The sequence below is a fragment of the Simochromis diagramma genome, unplaced genomic scaffold (genome assembly GCF_900408965.1).
Source record: "Simochromis diagramma unplaced genomic scaffold, fSimDia1.1 OVJJ01000297.1, whole genome shotgun sequence".
NCBI lineage: Eukaryota > Metazoa > Chordata > Actinopteri > Cichliformes > Cichlidae > Simochromis > Simochromis diagramma.
In genome coordinates this window covers 28,000-55,985 of record NW_024386796.1, presented here as the reverse complement: position 1 = coordinate 55,985, position 27,986 = coordinate 28,000, and the positions used below count along the sequence as shown (strand labels likewise).

At 45.5% G+C, this 27,986-nt stretch overlaps 1 protein-coding gene across 1 annotated transcript; it reads right to left on the bottom strand.

The window, feature by feature from the left end:
• Nucleotides 1-2,975: 2,975 nt before the first annotated feature.
• On the bottom strand, nucleotides 2,976-27,943 carry plekho1a (pleckstrin homology domain containing, family O member 1a). Its single transcript, XM_040024826.1, has 10 exons — nucleotides 27,280-27,943; nucleotides 26,119-26,268; nucleotides 16,023-16,163; nucleotides 13,833-13,937; nucleotides 13,639-13,740; nucleotides 13,261-13,554; nucleotides 13,020-13,117; nucleotides 12,587-12,749; nucleotides 6,435-6,547; nucleotides 2,976-6,139 (listed from the first exon to the last, which is right to left on the bottom strand). The coding sequence occupies exons 1-10, from the start codon at nucleotides 27,304-27,306 to the stop codon at nucleotides 5,359-5,361; spliced, it is 1,974 nt and encodes a 657-aa protein (XP_039880760.1). The 5' UTR covers nucleotides 27,307-27,943; the 3' UTR covers nucleotides 2,976-5,358.
• Between the last annotated feature and the right edge of the window lie 43 nt (nucleotides 27,944-27,986).

Sequence of the window (27,986 nt, the reverse complement as noted above, 5' to 3'; positions counted from 1 at the left end):
TCAGTGGATCTGTGCTCGACAGTAAAGCCTAGGCGGAGTAGTCGAACGCAGATCCACTGAGCGCAGGGCAAGCTAGCAAGACAGAAGTTAAGCTCTCCTTGCAACATGGCAAATTGAACCTCCCCCACCCTCATTCAGATCTGGCCTTTGGAACTATTTTGGTCTTCATGTGACGTATGACCCTGAAGGTAAGCGCGTCATGGACAAAAGTAAAACAGTATGTTGGATGTGCCACGCAATGCTCAATTACATTGGTGGGAACTACTGCGTTAGCGCAGTTAGCTCGTTAACGTGTTGACGCCGTCCAGCCCCACGCATGGGGCGATCAGGGGTAGCTCGTTAACGGAGATTTGCCGTGTTGTGGCGTTAACGTCATTTCAGATTAACGCTGACAGCATTAGTGGAAACACAACGAATATGACTGCACATTTACGCCGACATCATCCTAGTGCAAAGATAAGTGGAAGCAGACAAAAACAACAAGCACGCATGCTACAAACTTTACCCGAGTCATTTAGACAGCCGTTAGCACCTGATTCTCCTTATGGGGACCTGATATGTTTAATATGCTGCTGAGAATATAGCCCAGAAGAAGCGTATAGTATAGCTTTTATTTTGGAAAGAGACATTTCTCTGTAATAAACTCTCTTCTCCAAAGATGAGGGATTCCTCAATCAGATACAGGGCTCGCAATATCGCTAGCCCGACGTCCCGGGGCTAGCGATCTTTCCAGTCGGGCTACCAAAATCTATCTCTGCCCTGCCCGTCGGGCTATCGTAGGAAGGAAAAATATATGTCAATGCTTTTGCTTTCTTTCGGAAATGTAGCTGGGTAATTATGTTATTGGCATCGGTGAGCCACTGTCAATATGTGACATATTGAAATCGCGTTTGAATTTGCGCTTGTTTTTTGCTTTCACTTTGCAATCGCGCGAACTGTGTATAGAGAGCGACAGCACTGATCTGTGAGTGATGAGAATTTGCACCAATTCCTCTGACGTCGTCTTATCAATCGTTAGCTTACTATGCAAACATGACAAGTGAAATCTCCCGCAGCAAGCTTAAACATGTGAGAGGTTGATCGCGCAGAGAATCGCAGAGCGTTATGTGAGTGCGTGTGTAAAAGCAGCAGGATATATATTTTAGTTCTGCTGAGCCAAATAAGACAGGTCAGGGTGAAGAAGTGACAGCCAAAGAAAAGCTTACCACAAAACGGAGAAGTTATGACAAATCAGACTATAAGGCAAAAAGAAAGTGCAGCTTTATGGATTCATGGACAAAATAATTTCTGTGGCTGCAATATGACGAGCTAAATAACCAGGGCTGCACATAAGTGGTCCGCAGGTGCGCATTCGCTGTCAAAATAGAAGACGCGCACCAGATAAGAAGTTGCAGCGCGTATTTGCGTACATAAGATTTTCTGGAGGAGGACAGACATTTGTTTAGAACTCTTAAAGATGTCGAAGAAGCTCCTTTAAGCAATTACTGTGATGTTCCTCCACCTCCAAAGAAATGTCAGGAGTCCGAACCACAAAAGAAGCGCGTATTCTCGGAAAAGTGGTTGCAGGAGGTGAGCTGGCTTCAAACAAATGATGAACGCACAGAGATGTGGTGCAAAATGCGCCGTGAAAATCCCACTCTAGCGGACAAAAACAGTGGATTTAATATGGACGCAAACGCGCGCTGCAACTTCTTATCTGGTGCGCGTCTTTTATTTTGACAGCGAATGCGCACATGCGGACCACTTATGTGCACCCGTGTAAATAACATAATGTTCTGCCGGGTGTGTTGTTGGTTTTCTCTCGATATCTGAGTCGATAAGCGCCTTTGTTACTGGGACCAGTCATTTTAAGAAAGGCCCCCATTAGAACCCATGAGAAATGCAAGAAATGCATTATTGCTCAGTCTGCAATATCTTTCCCAGAACAAACACCAATTGCAAATAACATACTAAAAATAAACCTGAAAAATCTGTTTAGAACAGCGTACTATGTTGCAAAGAGTGAACTACCACTGGCACAATTTAGCAGTCTTTGCAAACTTCAAAAAGCAAACGGCCTCAATCTTGGTTCCACTTGTCTCTTACCTGTGACTTCAGTGGAAATTTCAGATTCAGGATCTGACACAGACTGATTCTTGTCCTACACAGTTCTTACAAGTTCATAGAAATGTCTGTTCAATTAGAACCAAGTATTTGAGTTGATGATTGTAATTTTCATACAATGTTGTAATTTGTTTTTCAACAATTTTTTGATTAATGTTTTGTTTCCTTTACAATCTTATACTTTAATGTATAAGATTGTAAAGGAAACAAAACAGGAAACAAAACATCAATCAAAAAATTGCTCTCTTTTTTAATCAGGTTACTTAAATTTATTTTGGGCTACCAAAAACTGAAGAGTTCCTGCCCGAAGGGCTACCAGGGATTTTGAAATTTTGCGAGCCCTGAGATATATTTATTTATTTTTATTACTTTTTTGTTTCAGCAACATTAAATTTAAAAACTGTGCTTTTGAGTTAAAATATATATTTATAATTTTAATAAATGACAAATTAAAAAGGCATGAACATTTTTTTTTTGTATCGAAAAAATATCGAACCGTGACACCAAAGTATCGAACCGAACCGAACCGTGAATTTTGTGTATCGTTGCACCCCTAATATATATGTATATTTCTGAATTTGGCTGTTTCTACCCTCGATACAAAAAGACCTAAAAATATGAAATCCACAGCTGTCTATGAAATTCATGACCATAAAGCGCACACACATGGAGCTGCGCGATGTCTATGAATAAATGTGGACAGTATGATGATGTCAGCCTAAAGTATGGAAGCTTTAATGGTCCAAAAGCCCTAAATCATAAAGAGCTGACATGTTGACAGGATACTTCCTGCTGTCTGTAAACACAAATAAAAGAGATGAACAGAGTCTGGTGAACACTCTCATCCCTCCACCAGTTTAGCTTATTTGTAGTTTGCATGTGAAGACGAGCCCTGGATGCTCCCCACAAGAAAATCATCAGTGTTCGTTTGGTGCCATTTACCTCGAAAGCAATGCTGTTTACAATGATTCAAAAACATTACCATACAGATTTACATCAGAAAAAGAACATTTAAATAATATATTCCATAATTTAACAAACGTGAAGGAACAAGGTGCAGTCATTCAAACTACATCAGAATCTTTTCTCATAGTCCAAAGATTTCTGGCGTGATGTAGTCTTTCAGTGCTCAAATGTGCAAAAAGATCAAGAGAAATAAAATCTGTTCAACAGGAACCACAAATCAAGCTGTCAAGCTTTCAGTACCAGAACCTACAGAGGAAGTACAAGTTTGAATTTCACGTAAACCTTTGACAATGAGGTAAAGCTCTGTGCCCTGGGAGCTGCACCTCTGCAGGGGTTTTGGGGGCTGTTCAAAGAGACAGGACCTTAAAGTGAAAGTCTGGTATAAAAATCTCCAATGCTGTAGCGTCTCGTGATTTGAGACTAACTCGAGTCCCTGAACTGGACCTCCCGACTGCGTTTGTGCTGTTGATGCCATTTTTAATGACACCATCTGACCAATAAAATGGCTGCTGTGTGTATCTGCAGTGTGAGGAGTCATGCTGCAGATGAGCAGGACACGTTAAACTTTTAACTGGAGACTGAACTGTTTGGCTGCAGCTAACGTTACAGTTTTCATTGCTTCAAAGTTTATAAATGCATAAATGTGGAGCTTTGTAGAAGTGAAATTAGTCTCTGAGTATTCAGCACATAGTGACACAACAAAGTTTACAGTACAGATTATGAATATTTCTTTGTATATTAAAGTTCCTGTAAATATTTGATGATCTGGCGCTACACTGATAAACTGGTAAAAACGGGCGATTATTATCGTGCAGCTGAACAAAAACAATCTCAGAAAGGTATTTCTGTTGGTGAAACACATTTAACAGATGCATCACATGTTGGGCATGTTTATGCCTGAGCTGCCAGCACATACGTGTTCAGAACATGATTAACAACAAACCCAAATGGGTTTATTTGGAGGACAGAAACTACAAAGGACTTAACCTGATGAATAAACGGTAACAAATCAATTGCCTTGAAAACACTAAATGTAATAAATCTTTTATGTAGGCAACACAAACTGACATTACTAATTGTATTTTCTTTTAACCTTTGATTAACGTGTCTGTTCCACTGTTTATTCATTTGTTACCAACAAATTCATTCATCCTTCTCATTGGTTTGTTTACCTACTTGTTTTCCAATTAACTAGTTTTGCTGATTTATACAATTTCCATGTAATTTTTGTATCTTTAAGTCTCCATTATATTCCTAAATTCTTTATGAGCTTTAATAGTGAATTATCTACACTAATATTTAAAGAGATAAACAGGAACGTAAATATACTGAAGTAGTAACTTTATTGTGTAGATGATTAAAGGCTCGTATTTCTTATATTTGGTGGATGTGCTGGCACACTTTTTGTTTTTTTATTAGACTTTATTGGGCCTTTTTCTATGTCACATGTATGTTTCATTAAAGCAAATGTCTCACTGTGTACAACAAATATGTCAGCTGTTTATTGGTTGATGCTATCCAGCATCTGCTGGGCTTCAAGTGTGCAAATTAAATTTCCGCTTTTTTGCAGAATGCAGAGTTTGAGTTCTTTTTTGTAAACTGCAACACATGAACAGGTAAAGACTTTGTGTCATTATTGCTTCTCGTGTCCTTGTTTAACATTAAACTCCCTGATTTTTGAGAAAAATCCACAGATTACAAAAATCCTGTGAGGTTAAAAAGAGCTGGAAGGACGTTTACAGGAATCTCTGCTACAGTGAAAGCAGAGAGCAACAACTTTGAAGATTAGCAATGACATTAGCAAATACATGAATGTTTTATCGGAGTGAAAGTCTGGGGAAACTTCCAGCAGACTCCCCTCTGTGCTCGTAGTGTGCTTCAGTGACTAATTCAAAAAGTTTCTTGATGTACAAACGCTGACATCTTATCTTGAAAAGGTTTTCTTCAAAAAAACAAAACAAAAATGTTCAACAGATAAACAGAAAATCTTTTTGCCTTCAGGAGGACGGAGAAAGAAGATAAACATGCAGCACCATTGGAGGAAGAGAAGGGGAAAGGGTCCCCGTCAAACATGTGTGCGTCAAACATCTGCCACACACACACACACACACACTTCCTGTTTAGTGCACTGTGGAGGATTAAGCCATTAACCCTCCCAGAAACAATCCTGCTCTGTGTGGTCACGTGCACCGTCCGCAGATTAAAACATGGAGACAGAATTTGAAGCAGGCTTCTGTTTGCGTGCTGAAGAAACGCTGCTACTTCCATCGAGAAGTCACTGCTGAACACTCAAACTCCTCGTTCAGGTGTCTCTGAATCTTCCTTGTCCTCTGGTGATGTCGGCGAGATGAGCGCGTCTATTTCTTCTGCCGCGCCGCTCGGTGCAGGTATACCAGCGGCCGCTGCTGCCGATGCCATCTTCTCATAGGTCCTCCTACGCTGCCGCCGCAGTGTCTGGCTCTGGAGCTCCTTCACCTCCTGCAGGACCTCCTGCGCCTCCTTCCACGAGGACACAGCCTCTTCCAGGAGCCGCTCAGCCTCGGCACGCCTCTGCTCCACCTCCGAGTCATCCTCAGACAGCTGGGTGGCTGGTGGAAGTGGGGAGGGGTGGTGGCTGTCAGGGGTTCTTGGTTGTGAGGACTCGAAGGATCTGGACAGGGTCGGGGAGTTCTGGCTCTGAAGAGGAGACTCCTCATTACTCCCTAGATGAGGAGAGTCGGTCTCACTGCCCCGTGGCGAACCATATCCTTTAACCTGAGAGAAGTCAGATCGTCCGACGCTCAGAGGCGAGTCGGATGGCTTCTGTATTGGAGAGCTGCCTTGCTTGTTGGGAGAGGCAGCGGATGGTCCTTTGAGTTTTGGAGATCGAGCTGCATCGGTGCTCTTTGACCGAGGAGAGCCACTCAGCCTGGGAGAGTCGCTGACTTTAGCAGCGGCTGCGTGGGATCCTCTGGAGTGAGGTGAGTCAGTTCCTTTGGACCGATTCTTCTTGGCTTTGGACCGAGGAGATTCTCTTCCTCTGAGGCGAGGAGAGTCGCTGCTCCGGCTCCTCGGAGATCCCGATGACCTGCTAAAGATGGCGACAAAAATCAGATTTTAAGTTCAACAATCAGTATTAAATTAATCTTTCCAACCATGTGAGAACTTTGTGTTTTCTTCTTTACAAACTGCAGTACCACAAACACAAATATGTTTGGTACTGCATCAAACATACTGTAACAGACAGATCATGGGAAAAGTCTTTTTGGAATTTGATTTTGGGATATGCAATCTACATTTTATATATCTGCTTTGCAAATCAAATCACAAATATTGATGTGAACTAATCAATAATGTCAATTATTAATTAAGGTGCTAAAACTGACCTGGAGTGAGGTGACTCTGAGCCCCTGAGGTGATGGAGTCGAGGAGAGTTGATGCCCTTCAGATAAGGTGAACTGCCCTCTCGTTCTCGCTCTGCTTTGGTCTTCTGCAGCTCCTGTCAGAAACAACATTACCCATATGTGAAACATTACCCATATGTGAAACCAAGATGGCGCCGCGTATGGATGCCCTGGTGCTTCAGTGCGTCACTTTTGTTTTATTTTTGTGCATTTCTTCTGTGTCTGGGCACTCCTCTGGATACTCTTACACCAGAGAAGAGCTCCTTAACTGCAGGACTACAACGCCTGTGGATTTATTTCCAATATTTGTCGCATCTGCGGCAGATTTACTGCAGACTCTGATCAGGAAAGTGAGACGTCGAAAGAGAGGTAAGCGAGCCGGCGTACTCGTGCGTTTCAGGAGACGCGGACTGAGAACGGCTCTTCCTGGGATCTTCCTTTCCAATGTACGCTCACTCGGGAATAAGATAGACGAACTGGCCCTGATGAGAAGCATGAACAGAGACTCTGCCTCCTCCTGTGTCTTATGTTTTACGGAGTCGTGGCTCAGTGAGGACATCCCGGACTGCGCGCTCAAGCTGGAGGGCTTTCATCTGCTGCGCGCGGACCGGCAGGCCGCTCTCTCCGGTAAAACCAAAGGTGGAGGTGTCTGCTTCTACATCAATAGTGGCTGGTGCACAGATGTAACAGTGATTGCTCAGCACTGCTCTCCCTCTCTGGAATATCTTTTTATTCACTGCAAACCGTTTTATTCTCCGCAGGAGTTTGCTTCATTCATCCTGGCCGCTGTTTACATCCCGCCAGACGCGGATGCGCAGGCAGCTCAGTGCGCACTCGCAGAGCAGATTCTCCACATGGAGCGGACATACCCGGACTCTCTCATCATTGCTCTTGGGGACTTTAACAAAGCCAATCTGAGCCATGAGCTTCCGAAATACAAGCAGTATATTAAATGCCCGACCAGAGAGGAGAGGACATTGGACCACTGCTACAGCACGATCAGCGGGGCCTATCGCGCGGTGCCCCGCGCTTCACTTGGACTTTCTGATCATGTCATGATCCACCTGATCCCCGCGTACAGACAGAGGCTGAAGCTCTCCAAACCTGTCGTGAGGACTAAAAAACTGTGGAGCAACGAGGCTGTGGAGGAGCTTCGCACGTGTTTGGAGACCACAGACTGGGACACAATGAAGGCTGCTTCTAACAGCTTGGACGAGTTTACGGACACTGTCACCTCCTATATCCACTTCTGTGAGGACAGCATTGTGCCATCACGCACCAGGGTGAGTTATAACAATGACAAACCCTGGTTTACTCCTAAACTCAAAAAGCTGTGGCTGGAAAAGAGAAAGGCGTTCAGAAGCGGAGACAGGGACTGCTACAGAGAGGCCAAGTACAGGTTCACTAAAGAAGTGGACATTGCTAAACACCAGCACTCTGAGAAGATGCAGCAGCAGATCTCAGAGAATGACTCGGCCTCTGTGTGGAAAGGTTTTAGGAATATCACCAACTACAAGCCTAAAACCCCCCACTCCACTGACGACTTGCTCTTAGCCAACACCCTTAATGACTTCTACTGTCGTTTTGACGAGCCATCAGGCAGCCTTCACACCTCCAACGACCCCAACAATAGAGGCACTTTGGACACTCATCCCCCCACCTCTCCCCCCTCCATAGAACCATCACCACCTTCAAACTGTTCACCTGCAACACCCGCCTCCTCACCCCACACAAAAGAGGATCTCACACCACCTCCTCCGACCACAACTCTTCATATTCATGAAGCAGATGTGAGGAAGCAGTTTAGGAGTCTGAATGCTCGGAAAGCTCCCGGCCCAGACGGTGTGTCTCCTGCCACCCTCAGACACTGTGCAAACGAGCTGGCCCCGGTGTTTTCTGGCATTTTCAACTCCTCACTGCAGGCGTGTCATGTGCCTGCCTGCTTCAAGTCCTCTACCATAATCCCTATCCCCAAGAAACCTAGGATCACTGGACTAAATGACTACAGACCCGTGGCTCTGACATCTGTGGTCATGAAGTCATTTGAGCGCCTAGTTCTCTCCCATCTCAAGACCCTCACGGCCCCCCTCCTGGACCCCCTGCAGTTTGCATATAGAGCCAACAGGTCTGTAGACGACGCCATCAACATGGCCCTACACTTCATCCTGCAGCATCTGGACTCCCCAGGAACCTACGCCAGGATCCTGTTTGTGGACTTCAGCTCTGCCTTCAACACCATCCTTCCAGACCATCTCCGAGGCAAGCTTTCCCAGATGAATGTGCCTGATCCCATCTGCCGGTGGATCACCGACTTCCTGACGGACAGGAAGCAGCATGTGAGGCTGGGAAAGAATGTCTCGGACTCCCGGACCATCAGCACCGGCTCCCCTCAGGGCTGTGTTCTTTCTCCTCTGCTCTTCTCCCTGTACACCAACTGCTGCACCTCCACCCACCACTCTGTCAAGCTAATCAAGTTCGCAGATGACACCACCGTTATTGGGCTCATCTCGGACGGGGATGAGTCTGCCTATAGGAGGGAGGTTGAACGTCTGGTGACCTGGTGCAGCCACAACAACCTGGTGCTGAATGCCCAGAAGACAGTGGAGATTATTGTGGACTTCAGGAAGCACACAGCCCCACTCCCCCCCATCATCCTGACTGACACCCCCATCACCTCTGTGGACTCATTCCGCTTCCTGGGTACCACCATCACCCAGGACCTGAAGTGGGAGCCCACCATCACCTCCGTCATCAAGAAAGCCCAGCAGAGGATGTACTTCCTGAGGCAGCTGAAGAAATTCAACCTGCCAACACGGACGATGATGCAATTCTACACTGCAATCATCGAGTCCATCCTCACCTCCTCCATCACTGTGTGGTACGCTGGAGCTACTATCAGGGACAAACAGAGACTGCAGCGTGTTGTGCGCTCTGCTGAGAAGGTGATTGGCTGCAGACTCCCATCTCTGCAGGACCTGTACACCTCCAGGACACTGCGGCGTGCAGCTCGGATCTCAGCTGACCCTTCTCACCCTGGACACAGTCTGTTTGACCTGCTCCCCTCAGGCAGGAGGCTCCGGTCCATTCGCACCAGAACCTCTCGCCATAAGAACAGTTTCTTCCCCTCTGCTGTTGGACACATGAACAATAACCACATGACTGTCCCCGCCACTAACACATGACCCTACGCTGTGTCACTGCATCATTTCATGTTTGGCACCGATCACCACCTGCACTCATGTATATATCTTTCTACGTAGCACTCATAAGTCTTATTCTCATGTATATATCTCATGTATATCTCATGCACATATCTTTCTTTCTACATAGCACTTTAATTCTTATTGTTTGCACTGAAGCACCGCAGCAATTTCCTAATGTTGTAAACCTCAACATCTGGCAATAAACCCCATTCTGATTCTGATTCTGATATAAGATGGCAGCACGTGCTGATGTATAGGGGCACAGTGCTCCCAGCTACTGTGTACCCTTTTTGTATTGTTTATTTCTCTTTTTCTTCCTGCAATGCACTGATTACTTTCAGCTGTCGGGAACTAATCGACATCGGCCTCAGCCTGAACCTTTACATTGGATTGGACTGACATTATTCCACCTGGGTTTCAAGACCATCAGGGCTCCGTGGGTTATTGTTGGGAGCGCCAAGCGTTGCAGACAGCGCAAGGAGAGGAAACAAAAGTGGAGAAGCAGAGCTGGCTATCAGGTCCAGCTGTGAAAACAACACTACAAACCCCGCTTCTGTCCATCTTCAACACCAACGCCAGATCCCTTGCAAACAAAACAGCTACAATCAGAGATTTACTACAACCGTGTCATCTACAGATTGTAACTGAGTGCTGACACCATCCAAAAATCCTTAATGCCTCAGTGGAGTTATCGGGCCAGAGCCTACACCATCGGGACCACAACAAAGACTCCTGTAAGGGAAAGGGCGGAGAGACTACTGGTGCCGTAACAGTAGAGTTATATACAGTCAGTGCTCATGGGACTTGGAGCTCATGTCCAATCAGTTCAGGCCCTTCTACCTTGCAAGCTAATGGTAGTCATAGTTACCATTGTTTACAGCTGCCCCCCGCAATGCTGACGTTAGCTCGCCACTCAACCACCTCCAACAACACCTAAACAGCAAAGAGAGCACCCGGAGGGCATCCATATTGTTGCTGGGGACTTTAATAAGGCACGAAATCTGAAGGCCCGGCTCTGATCAGAACTCAGCCTTCAGGCTGAGGGACAGTTCTCTTTACAGCGCTACCAGAGGACGGACATCAAACAGGACAAGGAGGCCTACAGGAGAAGCATAAAGGGCTTCCTCACTGATAACAACCCCTGCCAGGTGTGAAGAGGTAACCAAGCCCTCACCAACTACAAAGACCAGCAGAGCCTGTTGGCGGCAGACGACACCACCGTGGTTGGGCTCATCTTTGATGGAGATGAAACAGGGTACAGGGCGGAGGAAGAGAATTTGTCCTGCTAGTGCTTGCAAAATAACCTTAAGCTAACTTGATGTATGCTCAATCATCCAGGTAAGGAAATCCCAAAGAGTTCATTCTGTTTGTGGCGTAGCGTGGTTTGTAGCTCAGCCACAGAGGAAGGGTGGTGTCAGGGGAGGCTGACCCACACACCTGACCTCATCATGTAATCATGCCTCCCCTTTTAAGGATAATCCTGGGGCTGGATGACAGAGAGGTGTGTAATAATAATAATGGGATAAGCTATTTTGAACGAGTTTTGAGTTGGGACTTAAAGAGAGAAAAGGAAGAGATATTTCTTAAATCAGGAGGAAGGGAATCCAGAGTCGTGGAGCAGCTGAAAGCCCTGCTCCCCATGGTGGCAAGACTGGGGAGGGGACAGAGAGAGAAAGAGAAGAAGAAGATCTGAGACACCGAGATGGGATGGTGATCTGAACCAGGTCAGAAAGATATGTGGTGTTATGTGTCCAGGCCCTCCAACACCCTCCCTTGGTCTGAGAGGGACATACAGTGTACGGGTAAGGTACCAAGGCCAGCCTTAGTGGACACAGGCTGCAGACCGTGGTTCGATCCGGGGCATTGCTGGAGGCTGAGTGTGTGGAGGTTAAGTGTGTGTGTATGAGGACAAACATAATATCCCATAGTGCCGCTGCAAATTAAATGCAAGGTCAGTGAATAGAATAATCCTTTAATCCTTTAATTGTCCCACAAGGGGAAATTTGGTTGTAACAGCAGCCAGAAAGACACATATACAAACAGTACACAGAACAGAAACACACAATGTCTTCTTACATATTTACATCAAGGACAATGGTTACTATAAACAGAGTACTGTACAGTTATTAAATTAAATAAAATTAACTACAGATAAGAGGCAAACCAGGTTGTAGTGCGAATTGGTTGATTAAATGATTGCAGTTACAGCGCAGATGTAAACATCTATGATTGTTGGGAGCAGTTTTGATTGTACAATAAAGGCTGCAGTTATCCTGTGCCCGTGTGCACCCCTTAATTCTGGGGACAGATTGGCCAGGCTTTAATAACCTATTGGGGCAGTGTGTTGGGATGTGTTCATGACCTTTAGCAGAATGTAGCATCTGCGATGCATTCAGCGGTGACACGGGGTCGTCCAACGCTGACGGCCCCGCCAGCTCCAGTTATTCACTCAACTGGAGCAGTCTTGTGCTGACAGGTGTTAAGAGTTAACATTATTCAACACAAGATAAGAGAATAAAGACACTGTCACTCAAGAGTTCAATGAGTTCAGCTTAAAAGAAGAATGCAGGCATAAATCATTTGAAAACATGTTAAAAACCCTTTTACAACAGGTATGTCAGGTATTTGTGGTGCCTGATTGCAAGGGTAGCGAAGTTTACTTGTTTACATGGCTTATCCTGCACATCCACAAACGTCCACTACCGGCAGCAAATCCAATCGGCTGTGACAAAGTGAACTAATGTCAGTGCTATAGTTCAGGTTTTGTTGTGGTCTGATTAATAGAACTTCCACCTGGTGGACCTAAAAGTGTCAATCCAAAGCACAAGTATTGTCATTTATCTTATAAAAAATAATTGCCACCTAAGCCAGTTGACATCATGAAAATGATCAGTAAACGAATCTATACATTTATGAATGAAGCAGTCAAACCTGCAGTCTCATCTCCTCCAGCAATTCCTGAGCTCGCTGCATCCTCTGGGCAATAAGGCTCTGGATCTGACCCAAAGGCTGGGCCGAGGCCTCGACTCCCGCTTCCACTTCAGCTGGACATCGCCTAACAGCAGAGCAGAACTCTGAGCGAATCATCACTGGTCTAGAGAAAAGGAAGAGGGTTAGGGTGACAGAAGAGTGGAGAAGGTGATGTTTCAAAATTTCAAGACATAAAGGTCAAAGACACTGAAATGGGTTTCACTGGTTCAGTCAGACTTGAGCAGCAGTGAGTCCAGCAGGCCAGGCACTGACTTTAACCATGGACTCTACTTCTCCTGAGTATCCTGAATACCTGACAGCCTGATACTCTGCAGAAGAAAGCCTGAACCCTGCGTCTGTTTACTCCCTAACTTTGTTTATTACCAGGTCATACCTGGATGAGAGGACTTCATCCATGGAGGCACAGCGACTCCGGCCCTGCATACTGAACCTCTTCCCTGGCTGTGGCGTTCGATACTGAGCCTGGAGAACCTGAAAGGTAACATTCTATTCAGGTAGGTGTCGCTGTCAGTTATGGCGATTTAGTGTTCATTTTAGCAAAGCTATTCAATAAAAACTTGGAGCCACATGCTTCCAGAAGTAAAAAAAGGTTAATGTGGATCTGAAGGGCCCACCTCTATTTGTGGAGACTTGTGGACCTTGGAGGCGTCCAGATGCTTTCCCCAGGACCGCTCACTGCCCCTGGGCAGACTGCTAGTCTTCACTTTGGGCTCCTTGGATGTCATCCGCAGCTTTGATACGTCTGTTCCAGCTCGCTGACGACCTCCTACTCCAATCTGTCCACAAGACCCGCCCCCCTGCAGGTCGACCCGAAAGCTGTTATTCCAGTCACCATCGTAGTCGTGTGAAAAAACATCCTCTTCGGCCACCAGGTCGAGTGTCAGCATGCCATGGGAAGAGGTGGATGCCTGCAGTGAGAACATGACTTTAATAGCAATAACATTATCTTAACATTCAGACCAAAAGACAGATGGAAAAAAGGCTCCCAGTACCACGGCCATGAGATGTCCTCTGGTCGGCAGCCGGCGACCATAAGGGATCTTTGCTCGATCTCTGGTGGGATGAACCAGCGTGCTGTCCTCCTCAATGGTCACCTGTACGCAGACAAACTGAGTTAACACCCTGTTAAAAAAGGTGGCCGAAGTGTTATTAAAACATTTGAATCCATGAAAAAAGCAGCCCGCACCTCATCTAAAACTCTGTTCTTCGCTTTGATGATGGCGATGCTGAGGGCGTTTACCCATGATTCCTTCTCCTCAGGGCTCACAGCCAGAAACACGAGGTTTGGAGCCTGCAAAAAGAATATTCTTACCAATCTGATGTCATATGAAATACATAGTTTACCCCTGAAATGGTGCAAGAACTTAAATGTCAGTTTTTGAGTCTTGCAGCTGATGAAACATCCATATTTTATTGGGTTTTTTACTTTTTATTTGAGCTTTCTTTAAGGCACATTAGCTTCACCAGATAGCTCCCACCATACATTGGAACTTGCCATGTTGTAGCAAGTAAATGATACATTTACAGAAAGCCATTAGAGAAGCACACATACTCTGAGAAGTACTTACATTCTTTTAAGTTTTAAGGTTATGTGTTGTTCTATGAGTTTCAGATGCTCCCTTTAGGGCACAGGTGTCCAACTCCAGGCCTCGAGGGCCGGTGTCCTGCAGGTTTTAGATGTGTCCTTGATCCATCACAGCTGATTAAAATAGCTAAATGACCTCCTCAACATGTCTTGAAGTTCTCCAGAAGCTTGGTAATGAACTACCCGGTAATCATTTGATTCAGGGGTGAGATCTAAAACCTGCTGGACACCGGCACTCGAGGCCTGGAGCTGGACACCCCATGCTTTAGTGGGCGCCACGGCGGATGATCTACCTTATGCTGGGCAGACACTGTGCGATTTTTTCAGTCGTGTGATTCAGCTCCTGCTCAAACTGTACGATTGACTCGCAGGGGTTAGAAGTTCGTAGGTCACGATGCAGGGTCTCACACTATACGGCCCGATGCTCTGATGCGACCCGAGTGCTCACACTGTGCGTCCATAAAATGAAGGTTATAACAGAAATTCTGTCGCTCGCTCTCCCTCTCTGTCTTTCACTCACACAGACACACAACCACCATCAACTTTGCTAAATTGCTAATGAAAAACATTGATCAGGCAGCTGTGATTGAGCAGCAATGTAGATCCAACTATTTTCACGGTTGTTGTGGTCGTGATAATTTTGTGATGCCACATCGAGAAGGCTCGGATGAGCTTTCCAAAGTTCTACAAGTTGTGCCTCCATCGCTTGTGTCCAGATCACACGCTGCACTGCCGTGCTGCGCCGTCTTTTTCACTGACATTTGTGTTTGCGCGTGCGCAGTGTGACAAACTGCGGTGACACCCTCACGACGGTCGCGAGGATTTCAAACAGGTTTGAAATCCTCGCGACCAAGCGATTGATGATCGGGAGCTGGTCGTGAGGTGTTAATCGCTTCTCGTTACCCCACGCATACTACACAATGCACGACGCACGATGAAGGCCAAAATCGGGCCGATCGCCAAAACGGTCGCACGACTCAAAAATCGGCTCAAAATGGGCCAAAAATCGCACAGTGTAAGCACAGCATTAGTCTCCTCCTATCCCAGCATCCTCCTCTGTCACACCATCCTCTGCATGTCCTCCTTCACTACATCCATGAATCTTCTTTAAGGCCTTGCTCTTTTGCTCCTGCCTGGCAGCTTCGTCTTCATTATCCTTAGCCAAATACATCTACTCTACCTCCAGTTGTAGGATCTCTAAATGAACTCAAACATCAATTTTTTCACATCTAGAAATTTTATAGTGTTTATTGCAGCCCAACACAAATTTACACACAAAGTTTATTTAACCCTCTGAGGTAATGACCCTGATCCTGACTCTATACAATCAGAATGTAGATTCTTGTTTTATTAAATTAAAACTGAAGGTCAGATCGTAGAAGTAGAAAGAGCAGAGCGTGACAAACTGCAGTCGTTTCTGGGATTATTCCGCTCTGACTCATCCTCTGGCAGTCTAATTGGATTCTGCAGATTAAACCTGTTCAGAATAGGAACAAAAAGCATGCAGCTCAGCCAATCGCAGAACACAGATGGGGCAGGACATCTCAAATCTTATCCACCAATCCTGAGGCACATGTAGGAGGAACTCCACCATCGAGGTCAAGCAGGACAGCGTAATCTCCGAACACCAAGACACGAAAGGACGGGCGCGGACAGAGGTTTCACTTTTGGATCAGATGCTCCATGAAACCAGAAACTTGAGGCGCGGGACAAAAACACTGACACACATATTCTGTAATTCTGTTAGTTACACTCAAGACGACAGGTAAACAGCCGGACAGGTGGACTCACGGTGTTTCCTGGCTGCTTGCAGCGCAGCACCGTGAAGCGGCTGTGGTTCTTCTTGCTGCGGCTCTTGGCCTTCCTCAGCTCCTCGGAGCGCTCGTAATCAGCCAGGTCGAACACTTCCTGAGCCTTACGCTCATCTTTCACCTGCAAACACAAAAACACACCTGCATCAGCATGGTTTACAAATAACAGCGATCAGTTCTGCAGGTTCATGATGGAAGAACATAAGTGTACAGGACAGCTTACAGCAGGGGTGTCCAACTCCAGGCCTCGAGGGCCATGTCCCCTGGGTCAGCACACCTGAACCACATGATAAGTTCATTGCCAGGCCTCTGGAGAACTTCAAGACATGTTGAGGAGGTCATTTGGCCATTTAAATCAGCTGTGTTGGATCAAGGACACATGTAAAACCTGCAGGACACCAGCCCTCGAGGCCTGGAGTTGGACACCCCTGGTTTAGAGGAAGCATGCAAATTAAAATAATCTGAGATTAGAGATGAATGAATTCTGTGTTTGTCTCTAATAACGCTCTGCATACACGCTAGCACAGATGCAGTGACAAAGGAGTGTGTGTGTGTGTCACACTGCTTGTTAACAGCTGGCTGAACACACTGAGCAGCTGCTGTCTGAGATCTGTGAACACACCTGAGATTAAAGGGCCAGCTGACCGTTTTACCTCCTCCAGCTTATCCAGGGGAACACCGAGGCGTTCCCGGGCCAGCCGAGAGATATAATCTCTCCAGCGTGTCCTGGGTCTGCTCCGGGGCCTCCTGGTGGGACATGCCCGGAAAACCTCGCCCAGGAGGCATCCTGGTCAGATGCCCGAACCACCTCAGCTGGCTCTTTTTGATGTGGAGGAGCAGCGGCTCTACTCTGAGCCCCTCCCGAATGGCCGAACTTCTCACCCTATCTCTAAGGGAGAGGCCAGCCACCGTTTGGAGGAAGCTCATTTCCACCGCTTGTATCCGCGATCTTGTTCTTTCAGTCACTACCCACAGCTCATGACCATAGGTGAGGGCAGGGACGTAGATCGACCGGTAAATCGAGAGCTTTGGTCTTACACTCAGCTCTCTCTTCACCACAACAGACCGGTACAGCGTCCGCATCACTGCAGCCCCTGCACCAATCCGTCTGTTGATCTCCCGCTCCCTTCTCCCGTCACTCGTGAACAAGACCCCGTCATACTTAAACTCCACCACTTGGGGCAGGAACTCATCCTGAAATCACTATCAGACTAAAAGCATAGATTGAAAGATTAATTCCAACACCGTTTCTGAATGGTCCACAAGAATCAGTGTAAACAAAATAATGTGTGTCTAAAAACAGAAATGTCCTCACAAACCAAAACGCTCCCAGCAATGACAGTTAAACAGTAAAAATGGTTGTCACAGAGCAGAAACACACACACAGCGAGTCCTCCCTCAGGCATGTACGTTAAAAAGTTCTGGGTTAGCGTACTGCTGAAGAACAGGAACAAGATGAAATATGACGAGTAATGATGGAACAAGTCATGATTAAACACACACACACACTCTCTCTCTGGGTTAATGTGAGTCATTACTCTGCTGCTCACAGCAGAATAAATCTCGTACTTATCTGTATGTTACTGAATGTTTGTTTCATCCCCCATCACACACTGCTACTCTCTTTTTATTCATTACACAATACTACGCCACGTTTTTTATCACCTGCACTGATAGTTATGTTATTTTATTTTACCTGATATATTCATACTGTTACTTTGAGTTATTTTGATATTATATTTGCACTATCCTACTGTATCCTACAATTCTTATTGTATATCTTTATTCCTCTGTTCCTCTCTTTCTCTTGCTGCACTGAGCATGGCTCCGACAAAAGAATTTCCAACGGGATAAACAAAGTTCTTCTTATCTTATCACTGAATTCAAAGTGGGTTTAAAGTCTGGACATCTTTGTTAAATAAACTTTCATTCATTTAATATTTTGCATGAAATCCTAATAATCCATATAAAACTTGCATTAAAAAAGGTTTTGAGATTTGATCAATAGACAATCTTTTCATGCTTGTGTTAAAGTAAAATTGACGTTAATAATAATAATACATTTTATTTATAGGCGCCTTTCAGACCCTCAAGGTCACCTTACAATAACCCAAGAACAATAGCAGCAATAAAATATAATAAACATGGCAAAATAAAATTTAGACATACGGTTAAAAAAATGTCTGTGAAGGTTCTCAGTCATCCAGGTCATCGTAGTCTAAGGAGCTTGGAAAGAAAAGCGTCTGGACTTCTTTAAGTTGCTTGAAGACGTTTCACCTCTCATCCGAGAAGCTTCTTCAGTTCTAAGGTCAAATGGTGAGGAGTCCCAGATTTAAACCCAGTGGGAGTTTCCCCCCACAGAGGGACAAAAGGACCCCTGATGATCCTCTACCTAATCACATGAGCCGAGGTGTGAAAACGGGTGTGGGTCACAATCAGCCAGGGTTTCGGGTGAGCTCATTGTGAAACCTGGCCCCACCCTATCATGTGATTTCCTGAGGTCAGATGGCCCAGGATGTGAGTGGGCGTTAAGGCGTCTGGGGAGGGAACTCAAAACTGGATTATAGATGGCAGACAGTTGGTGTCGTAAGCCCCGCCTCTGTTCAAAGATGGTCGTTCACAGTGGACATAAATGGCTTCTTTCACTCCTCTTTCAAACCTTCTGTCCTCTCAGTCCAACATGTGAACATCCTCGAAAGAGTGACCTTTGACCTTTAGATGCAGATGAACAGCTGAGTCTTGTCCTGTGGAGGTGGCTCTTCTGTGTTGTGCCATGCGCTTGTGAAGTGGCTGTTTGGTCTCTCCGATGTAGAGGTCTGGGCATTCCTCGCTGCACTGTACAGCATACACCACATTGTTAAGTTTGTGTTTTGGAGTTTTGTCTTTGGGATGAACCAGTTTGTCTCTGAGCGTGTTGCTGGGTCTGAAATGCACCGGGATGTCGTGCTTGGAGAAAACTCTCCTGAGTTTCTCTGATAAACCGGCTACATAGGGGATGACAATGTTGTTGCGTCTGTCTTTCTTATCCTCCCTCGCTGGTGTCTGATCTTCTTTTCTGTGCATCTTTGCTGACTTTATAAACGCCCATTTAGGATAACCGCATGTTTTGAGTGCTTCCTTTACATGTGTGTGTTCCTTCTTTTTTCCTTCAGGCTTAGAGGGAACATGTTCTGCCCGGTGGTGTAGGGTCCTAATTACTCCAAGTTTGTGCTCCAGAGGGTGATGGGAGTCAAAGAGGAGGTACTGGTCCGTGTGTGTGGGCTTCCGGTAAACTTCAGTGTTGAGGTTGCCAACAGAAGCAGGCAAATCAGGATGAAAGTCTCAGCCACCCTCTCCAGTGCCAAAGTCCCTCCGTCTAACCTCACAATACAAGAAAAGAAGGCCGTCGCTTCCCTGAGCAAAGACCACAACATCACTACAGGGAGTGCAGAATTATTAGGCAAATGAGTGTTTTGTCCACATCATCCTCTTCATGCATGTTGTCTTACTCCAAGCTGTATAGGCTCGAAAGCCTACTACCAATTAAGCATATTAGGTGATGTGCATCTCTGTAATGAGAAGGGGTGTGGTCTAATGACATCAACACCCTATATCAGGTGTGCATAATTATTAGGCAACTTCCTTTCCTTTGGCAAAATGGGTCAAAAGAAGGACTTGACAGGCTCAGAAAAGTCAAAAATAGTGAGATATCTTGCAGAGGGATGCAGCAGTCTCAAAATTGCAAAGCTTCTGAAGCATGATCATCGAACAATCAAGCGTTTCATTCAAAATAGTCAACAGGGGGGTCGCAAGAAGCGTGTGGAAAAACCAAGGCGCCAAATAACTGCCCATGAACTGAGAAAAGTCAAGCATGCAGCTGCCAAGATGCCACTTGCCACCAGTTTGGCCATATTTCAGAGCTGCAACATCACTGGAGTGCCCAAAAGCACAAGGTGTGCAATACTCAGAGACATGGCCAAGGTAAGAAAGGCTGAAAGACGACCACCACTGAACAAGACACACAAGCTGAAACGTCGAGACTGGGCCAAGAAATATCTCTAGACTGGTTTTTCTAAGGTTTTATGGACTGATGAAATGAGAGTGAGTCTTGATGGGCCAGATGGATGGGCCCGTGGCTGGATTGGTAAAGGGCAGAGAGCTCCAGTCCGACTCAGACGCCAGCAAGGTGGAGGTGGAGTACTGGTTTGGGCTGGTATCATCAAAGATGAGCTTGTGGGGCCTTTTCGGGTTGAGGATGGAGTCAAGCTCAACTCCCAGTCCTACTGCCAGTTTCTGGAAGACACCTTCTTCAAGCAGTGGTACAGGAAGAAGTCTGCATCCTTCAAGAAAAACATGATTTTCATGCAGGACAATGCTCCATCACACGCGTCCAAGTACTCCACAGCGTGGCTGGCAAGAAAGGGTATAAAAGAAGAAAAACTAATGACATGGCCTCCTTGTTCACCTGATCTGAACCCCATTGAGAACCTGTGGTCCATCATCAAATGTGAGATTTACAAGGAGGGAAAACAGTACACCTCTCTGAATAGTGTCTGGGAGGCTGTGGTTGCTGCTGCACGCAATGTTGATGGTGAACAGATCAAAACACTGACAGAATCCATGGATGGCAGGCTTTTGAGTGTCCTTGCAAAGAAAGGTGGCTATATTGGTCGCTGATTTGTTTTTGTTTTGTTTTTGAATGTCAGAAATGTATATTTGTGAATGTGGAGATGTTATATTGATGTCACTGGTAAAAATAAATAATTGAAATGGGTATATATTTGTTTTTTGTTAAGTTGCCTAATAATTATGCACAGTAATAGTCACCTGCACACACAGATATCCCCCTAAAATAGCTAAAACTAAAAACAAACTAAAAACTACTTCCACAAACATTCAGCTTTGATATTAATGAGTTTTTTGGGTTCATTGAGAACATGGTTGTTGTTCAATAACAAAACTGTTCCTCAAAAATACAACTTGCCTAATAATTCTGCACTCCCTGTATATTACCAGCTGATAAGGGAAGATGCACCGTGGTCCTAAACACAACAGATTACCACACAAAGATCACTACTCTCCTCAGTGACAACAATACCAACGAAGCCTTAAAGCAAGACCCACAAGCAGCTACAAAAAGAAAGTTATAGCTTGCCTTCAAAACCTTGAAAAGGACAAAATCATTGACCGCCTTACATATCACAGCTCCTTGGAAGACAGGACAAACTTCACCCCCGATCAGATTTGCACACTGTTTGACCTCTGCCTTACCACTACATATTTCAAATATAATGAGGGTTTCTACAGACAAAAACATGGCTGTGCCATGGGCTCCCCCGTGTCACCTATTGTAGCCAACCTTTACATGGAGGAAGTGGAAAGGAAGGCTCTTGGCTCTTTTAAAGGGCGAGTACCCAGCCACCGGTACAGGTATGTAGACGACACTCTTTGGATGAGAGCTGAAACGTCTTCAAGCAACTTAAAGAAGTCCAGACGCTTTTCTTTCCAAGCCCCTAAGTTTAAAAAAAACCCCACAAGCATAAAAGTATTAAAGCTGAGCAAGGCAAAAATGGACTAAGGCAGATCAGGTGTATGCAATTCTGAATAGATGGTTTTGAGACGTGATTTAAAAGTGGTGAGAGAGTTTGTGGTACGGAGATCTGGTGGAAGTGCATCCGAACTAAAGGCTCTGAGTCCCATAGTAGTCAGGCGAGCAGGTGGAACAGACAGAAGGGAAGCAGGAAGAAGAGCGGAGTGTTCGAGGGGGTGAGTATGTATGGAGAAGATCGGATAAATATGGACTCTTAACCTGAGGGCAGGGTGTGACATCAGAGTTATCAATGGATAATGAAAGGTTGGGACTTTAGTCAGTTTTGATCTGGTGCCTATTAAAATGAATTCTGTTTTATTGCCATTAAGTTTAAGAAAGTTGTGAGTAAACCAGACCTTGATTGTTATGCTTCCTGAAAATATTACCTAGGGGTAGGAGATAGATGATAAAAAGTAAAGGACCCAGGACAGAGCCTTGGGGTACACCAGAATTAACTGGAGTAGATCCTGATCTTTGAGTGAGTAATTGAATAAACTGTGAGCGGCCAGAGAGATACGAGGTAAACCAGGAGAGTACTGTACCATTGATGCCAATAGATACTAATCTGTGAAGAAAGATGCAGTGGGAGATAGTGTCAAAAGCTGCTGTAAGGTCAAGGAGAATGAGTCCAGAGTCAGCTGCAAGCAGAAGATCATTGGTGATTTTTACTAGGGCTGTTTCTGTACTGTGACATGAACAGAAGCCAGAGTGAAACTGTTCGTACAAGTTATTTCCACTGAGATGTCTATAAACCTGTGCAGCCACTATCTTTTCCAGAATTTTTACTAAGAAAGGGAGCGAATGTCATCTCTGACTTCTTTTTGGATTCATGTAATACTGTGAAATGAAATGTTAATTGTAGTCTTGGTGTAGCTGTGTTCTTTAAAAACTGACTTGTTTGATGGATGCAGTTAATATTACAAACAAAAATATAAAAAATGTTTTCTGAGAGACTTTGATGGCGATAAAGGCGACAGCCTGATGAAAACATCACAAATCCATAAATCAGCTGATTTTTTGTACTTTTAAGAAACGTGAGTGCACCTTTGACGTTTCCTCATTCCTTCATAACACCTGTTTATAACTCACCTGGTTGCATTCTTTGCATTCTTCTGTGGCTCACGTGCATCAAAGTTTGCATTATTGGGGGCGTGGCCTCTGTGACTGACAGGTGGATGGTGACACAGAAGGCTGTAGCTGTTAGCTGTCTGCTAGCCTTCACCTGAACTGGACCCTGGATCGTGTTTGTGTTGTTGGAGCCTTTTGGAGCGTTTTGATGACATTACATGACCAATAATATGACTGCTGCAAGGTTACTGTACATAAGAAGGTGGAGCTCTGGTTTTACTGAGTGAATGGATTTTGAGTGGCAGGTTTGTGTGTGATCCTGATGACCTCAGGCATCTTTTCCCTTTACTGTATTTCTTTTTGTTTCTATCTGTGAAATAGAGAAGCTCAAAGCCAGCTGCGAGGCATTTCCTGTGTCCTGATGTGTCCACGAGCTGACAGACATCGTCCTCCTCCTCTTCCTAAGAGTTAAACTCAGAGTTTTGGCAAGAACAAAGTCTGACTCAGCGTCCACGATCTTTGCTGTGCTCTTGCGTAATAGATGCTTACATAAGGCCAGTGTGAACACTTCCCAGTCCAAACACACCTGCTGCAGCCACATTTACACCTGCCTCCACACTGCATTCAGGGAATATACGGACATATACCACAGAGAAAATAAGGGATGTCCATCTTTTACCTGTTATTTGGTTGTTGGGGGCAGCACTTTAGACAGAGACTTCCAGACCTTCCTCTCCCAGTCTCCTTGAGGCATTCCCAGGACAGCTGAGGGCGACTGGTCCTAGCACACTTCAAATCCTGTCTCCCCCCCACCCTGGACCCCCACCAATTCGCATACCGCCAGAACAGGAGCACAGAGGATGCAGTCTCCATCGCAATGCACTCTGTCCTCTCACACCTGGACAACAACAACACCTACGCCAGAATGCTGTTTATAGACTTCAGTTCAGCATTCAATACAATCCACCCCTCACAACTCATCAGGAAACTGACAGACCTGGGCATCAGTTCCCTCATCTGCAAATGGTTACTGGACTTCCTGACCAACCGCCCCCAACATGTCCGGCTGGATAACCGCTGCTCATCTACCATCACGATGAACACCGGTGTACCACAAGGCTGTGTGATGAGCCCTTTCCTCTACTCCCTCTTCACCCACGACTGCAGACCTGCTGATGGTTCCAACACCATCATTAAGTTTGCAGATGACACCACAGTGATTGGCCTCATCAGTGACAACGATGAGGCCGCCTACAGGGAGGAGGTGGATCGTCTGGCTGAGTGGTGCGACAGAAACAACCTGCTGCTTAACACCGAGAAGACCAAGGAGCTCATCGTGGACTACAGGAGGAATGCTGACCCACATCCACCCATCCACATTAAGGGGACGGCTGTGGAGCGTGTGAGCAGCTTCAAGTTCCTGGGAGTCCACATCTCCGAGGATCTCACCTGGACGACCAACTGCTCCAAGCTGGTCAAGAAGGCTCACCAGCGCCTCTTCTTCTTGAGGACTCTGAGGAAGAACCACCTGTCCTCAGACATCCTGGTGAACTTCTATCGCTGCACCATCGAGAGCATCCTGACCAACTGTATAACAGTCTGGTACGAGAACTGCTCTGCCTCGGACCGGAAGGCGTTGCAGAGGGTCGTGAAAACTGCGGTGCTCCGCATCGCCGGAGCACCACTTCCTGCCATAAAAGACATCTACAGGAAGCGGTGTCTGAAAAGGGCTGGGAAAATCATCAAAGACCCCAGTGACCCATCGCATGGACTCTTCACCCTCCTGCCCTCTGGGAGGCGCTACAGGAGCCTCCGGACTAAGACCACCAGGTACCGGAACAGCTTCTTCCCCACAGCTGTCAGACTCCTGAACTCTGCCTCCTGACATCTGACCCACGTTAAACTCATGGACACCCACAATGGACAACTGTACCCTCAAACACACAATAATAACATGGACTGAACCACCACTCACAACCACTAGCACTTTATATAGCCTCTGTAGAAACTATCTACACCCTCACTTATCTTAACTGCACTACTGTATAGCTCTGTGTAAATAATCATTCTGTACATTCGATAATCTTCAATCCTACAACTGTTTACAACTTGCATAGTTCCCATTTCTGTATAGCTGTATATCTCAGATTCTGTAAAGTTATTTATTTCATATTCTGTATAGTTTTTCATATTTATATCCTGTTCATAGCCTGTACATAGCTTGTACTCACTACAACCTGTACATACTTATAGTTATAGAATATTCACAACATACTTCATACCGTGTACATTATAACATACCATAATAGACCCATTTCTGTAATATACTCACATATCTATATTATTGCTAATATATATTGTAATATATCTATATCACTAAAGCACTTCTGGATGGATGCAAACTGCATTTCGTTGCCCTGTACCTGTGCATGTGCAATGACAATAAAGTTCAATTCTATTCTATTCTATTCTATACAGAAATATCTGCAGCGTGTCTGTGATCTGCCCCATAACACCTGACACTGGGAGGTGTCCTCCACTGGCTCCTTTCTATGTGGAGGAGCAGCAGTGGTACAGTGAGTCAGTCTTAAATGACTGAGCTCTTCACCTGATCTCTACAGGAGAGCCAAGCTACTCTCAGAGAAAGCGGCTCACTTCTACTGCTTGAACCCTAAACAGCTTTTGAGGGAGTTCTGGCGAAACATCAGAGATGATGATACCCTCAGGAAGCCCCTGAAACCCCTCCCAGCTGGAAATGACCCCTGCCAGCTGTGTGTAGCCGGCAGGATTAAAAGCAGCACTCGCTGCCATGAAACCACTCTGTGGGATGAGGTCTTGTTTGTTCACAAACATCATGTCTGTCTCTTCTTCACTCAGGACATATTTCTGAAGCCAGAACATGACATCAGAGGTCACATGATCACTCTGTGTGACTTGCCGTTGTTTAGAAATGACTCAGCGTCATCAGAGCTGAAAATAAACAGAGCGGGACTGCCGAGATCCTCTCACTTGATGAAAATCCAAGGTCCGGCCTCAAACGCGTTAACCCACAAACATTTACATCTTCCTTTGGATTAATCCCCATTTCCTCTGTTTCACATGACATTTCTTTGTCTTTTTACTGCATTGTGACTTTTAAATAAGAAACACTCTGCTTTAGGACCATCTCACAGCTTCTACCTGTTTCTCCTTGCAAACATCTGTAACAATGATAAATGATGCATCTACAATCTCTGTTTAACTGTTGAGCTCTTTTTATCCGAACAACACACCACAGAGAAAATATCAAACTAGATCAGAGATGTGAGCTACGGATTAGCTGCACCCGGTAAACCTGTCGTCTGGCACAGCCTACCCACAGTCCTCCCTGGCCTGTCCAGCAGACTGGAACCAGCAGCCCATAGGGGGTCTGTCCAGTTTCTCTGATTGCTGTTCTCACCTCCTTGTCTGAGATGTAGAGATGGTCTCCTCTCAGCACCATGTACCGACTCCTCCACAGCTCCCTGAAAATCCCTCGACCGCAGAACTTCCGGATCCAGCCCACCTTCTCCGGCTGCTGGACGGGCAGCGGACCGGAGTCCTGAACACCCTACAACACAACAATAGCAGGAGGATTCAGAGAAACGCAAAGACCAACGGAGACCGATGAAGATACAATGCAAGAGGAACAAAAGAATCTAAGAAAGATGGGAAGACCCACAGAGGCAAGGCAATAAGCACATGAGAGTAGGACAGAAAACATTTGACCCACAAAGAATAAAGACAACAGAGAGGATCGAGCTCAAAGACACAAACAGACAAACGGCCTGAGAGAGACTAAACCAGGCATTAAACTACCCAGGAGAGCTATAAACATGACATATAAAATACAAAATTATGTCAGAGAAACAGGAAATGACCTCGGTGGGAAACAAAAACAGTAAACAACGTAGAGGTGACGCGAAACGGCCGAGAGACAAAAAAGAAATCTGAGGTAAAAAAAAAAAAAAAAATGGGAGCACTGCAGCTTTCTAAAAATGTATACCAAACAGGTCATTAGAGGCAGAATGAACCTGATCTACTGGGAAGAATCTCAAACACGTGTGTGAAACAAAGATCAATCACATAAAATTATACTGACAGATTCCTAATACTGGCAAATAAGAGAAATGCACACAGGTAAGAAATACGATAAAAACAAGGCAAAGATGTAAACATGTAACGATTGTCTTCATAAATAGAAATGAAATGAAAACAAAATAACGAGAAGAAAAATAGCTACATAAATAAAAGAAAGAGCCATGGCTATGGCGGCATCGTGACGTCATCGATGGTGTTGAAACCGCAGATTTTCTTTGTGAACCAAAAAAAGGAGAAACTTCCTGAACGAAGCTGCAGCTCCGGGCAGGGTGGAGGCATCACTGCACCACCCTCACCTCACATCACCTGTCTCAGCTCAGTTTGTGTCAGAGATGTGTTTAAATAAAGGTTCAACAAAAATGAAGCTTCAATAAAGCACAAAGCAGCGTCACGTGACGCAAACAAACGGACAGAAAACACCAGCGATCGGAGTCAACGATCAGCGATCACACTGATCGATCCTGAGCTCTCTCTCACTGACCCGCCTGCTTTGGTTGCTTTTCTTCATCTTCCTCCTCCTCTCCGTGGCTTGCAGCACAGTCACACCGACAGGGAGGAGGTTTGGCCCGGCGGCTGCTGTCCAGCCCGCTGCTGGTCCCGGTGGTCCCGGTGTCGGCGGGTTGGCTCGGTTCTCCCGGTTCTTCTTCGTCTTTTTCAGCTCCGCGTCTGTTGTCTGAACCGAGACTGCATCCTCCCTTGCGCGCGCGCGCGTTTGGAGTCAGATGCTCTTTCTCGCTCGTTCTGTGCACCCGCTGTCCCACGCGGACGCGCACCGGAGCCTACTCGAGGTATAAGGAGCCCGAGGGCACCACCTGGCGACAGAGGAGCGCTACAGCAGCGCTTTGATGAAGAATAAAATGTCAGACATGCTTTAACCTAATCATATACAATATGATTATCATTAATTATTTCAAATACAAATAATTAAGAACAGAGAATAAAACGTGACCTGATCAGTCTGGACTTCAACTTCAGAGCTTCATCTCTCACTCTTCTTCCTCCTCAAACATTGACCCTCGTTTTCTTCTTCTGTTTCTTCAAGCCTTTCTCAGTATCACTCTTTTCTTTACAGTATGAAGCACTCTGACTGTAATTTGGTCACATATTGATAAAACTAAACTGAGGCGAGGGTTTTCTTTTTCTTTCTTCGCGTTCATGATTTCTCTGTCCTTCTCTTTTACATGGTCT

Bases quoted from the DNA above. Each gene is read 5' to 3' on its own strand.
- plekho1a (XM_040024826.1), bottom strand. From the start codon at position 27,306: ATGAAGAAAAGCAACCAAAGCAGGCGG. The intron at 16,164-26,118 runs GTGAGAACAGCA...TTGTGTTTGCAG, and splicing joins TCTACATCTCAGACAAGGAG to GTGAAAGATGAGCGTAAGGC. The intron at 13,741-13,832 runs GTGCGGGCTGCT...GTCTGCGTACAG, and splicing joins AGAACAGAGTTTTAGATGAG to GTGACCATTGAGGAGGACAG.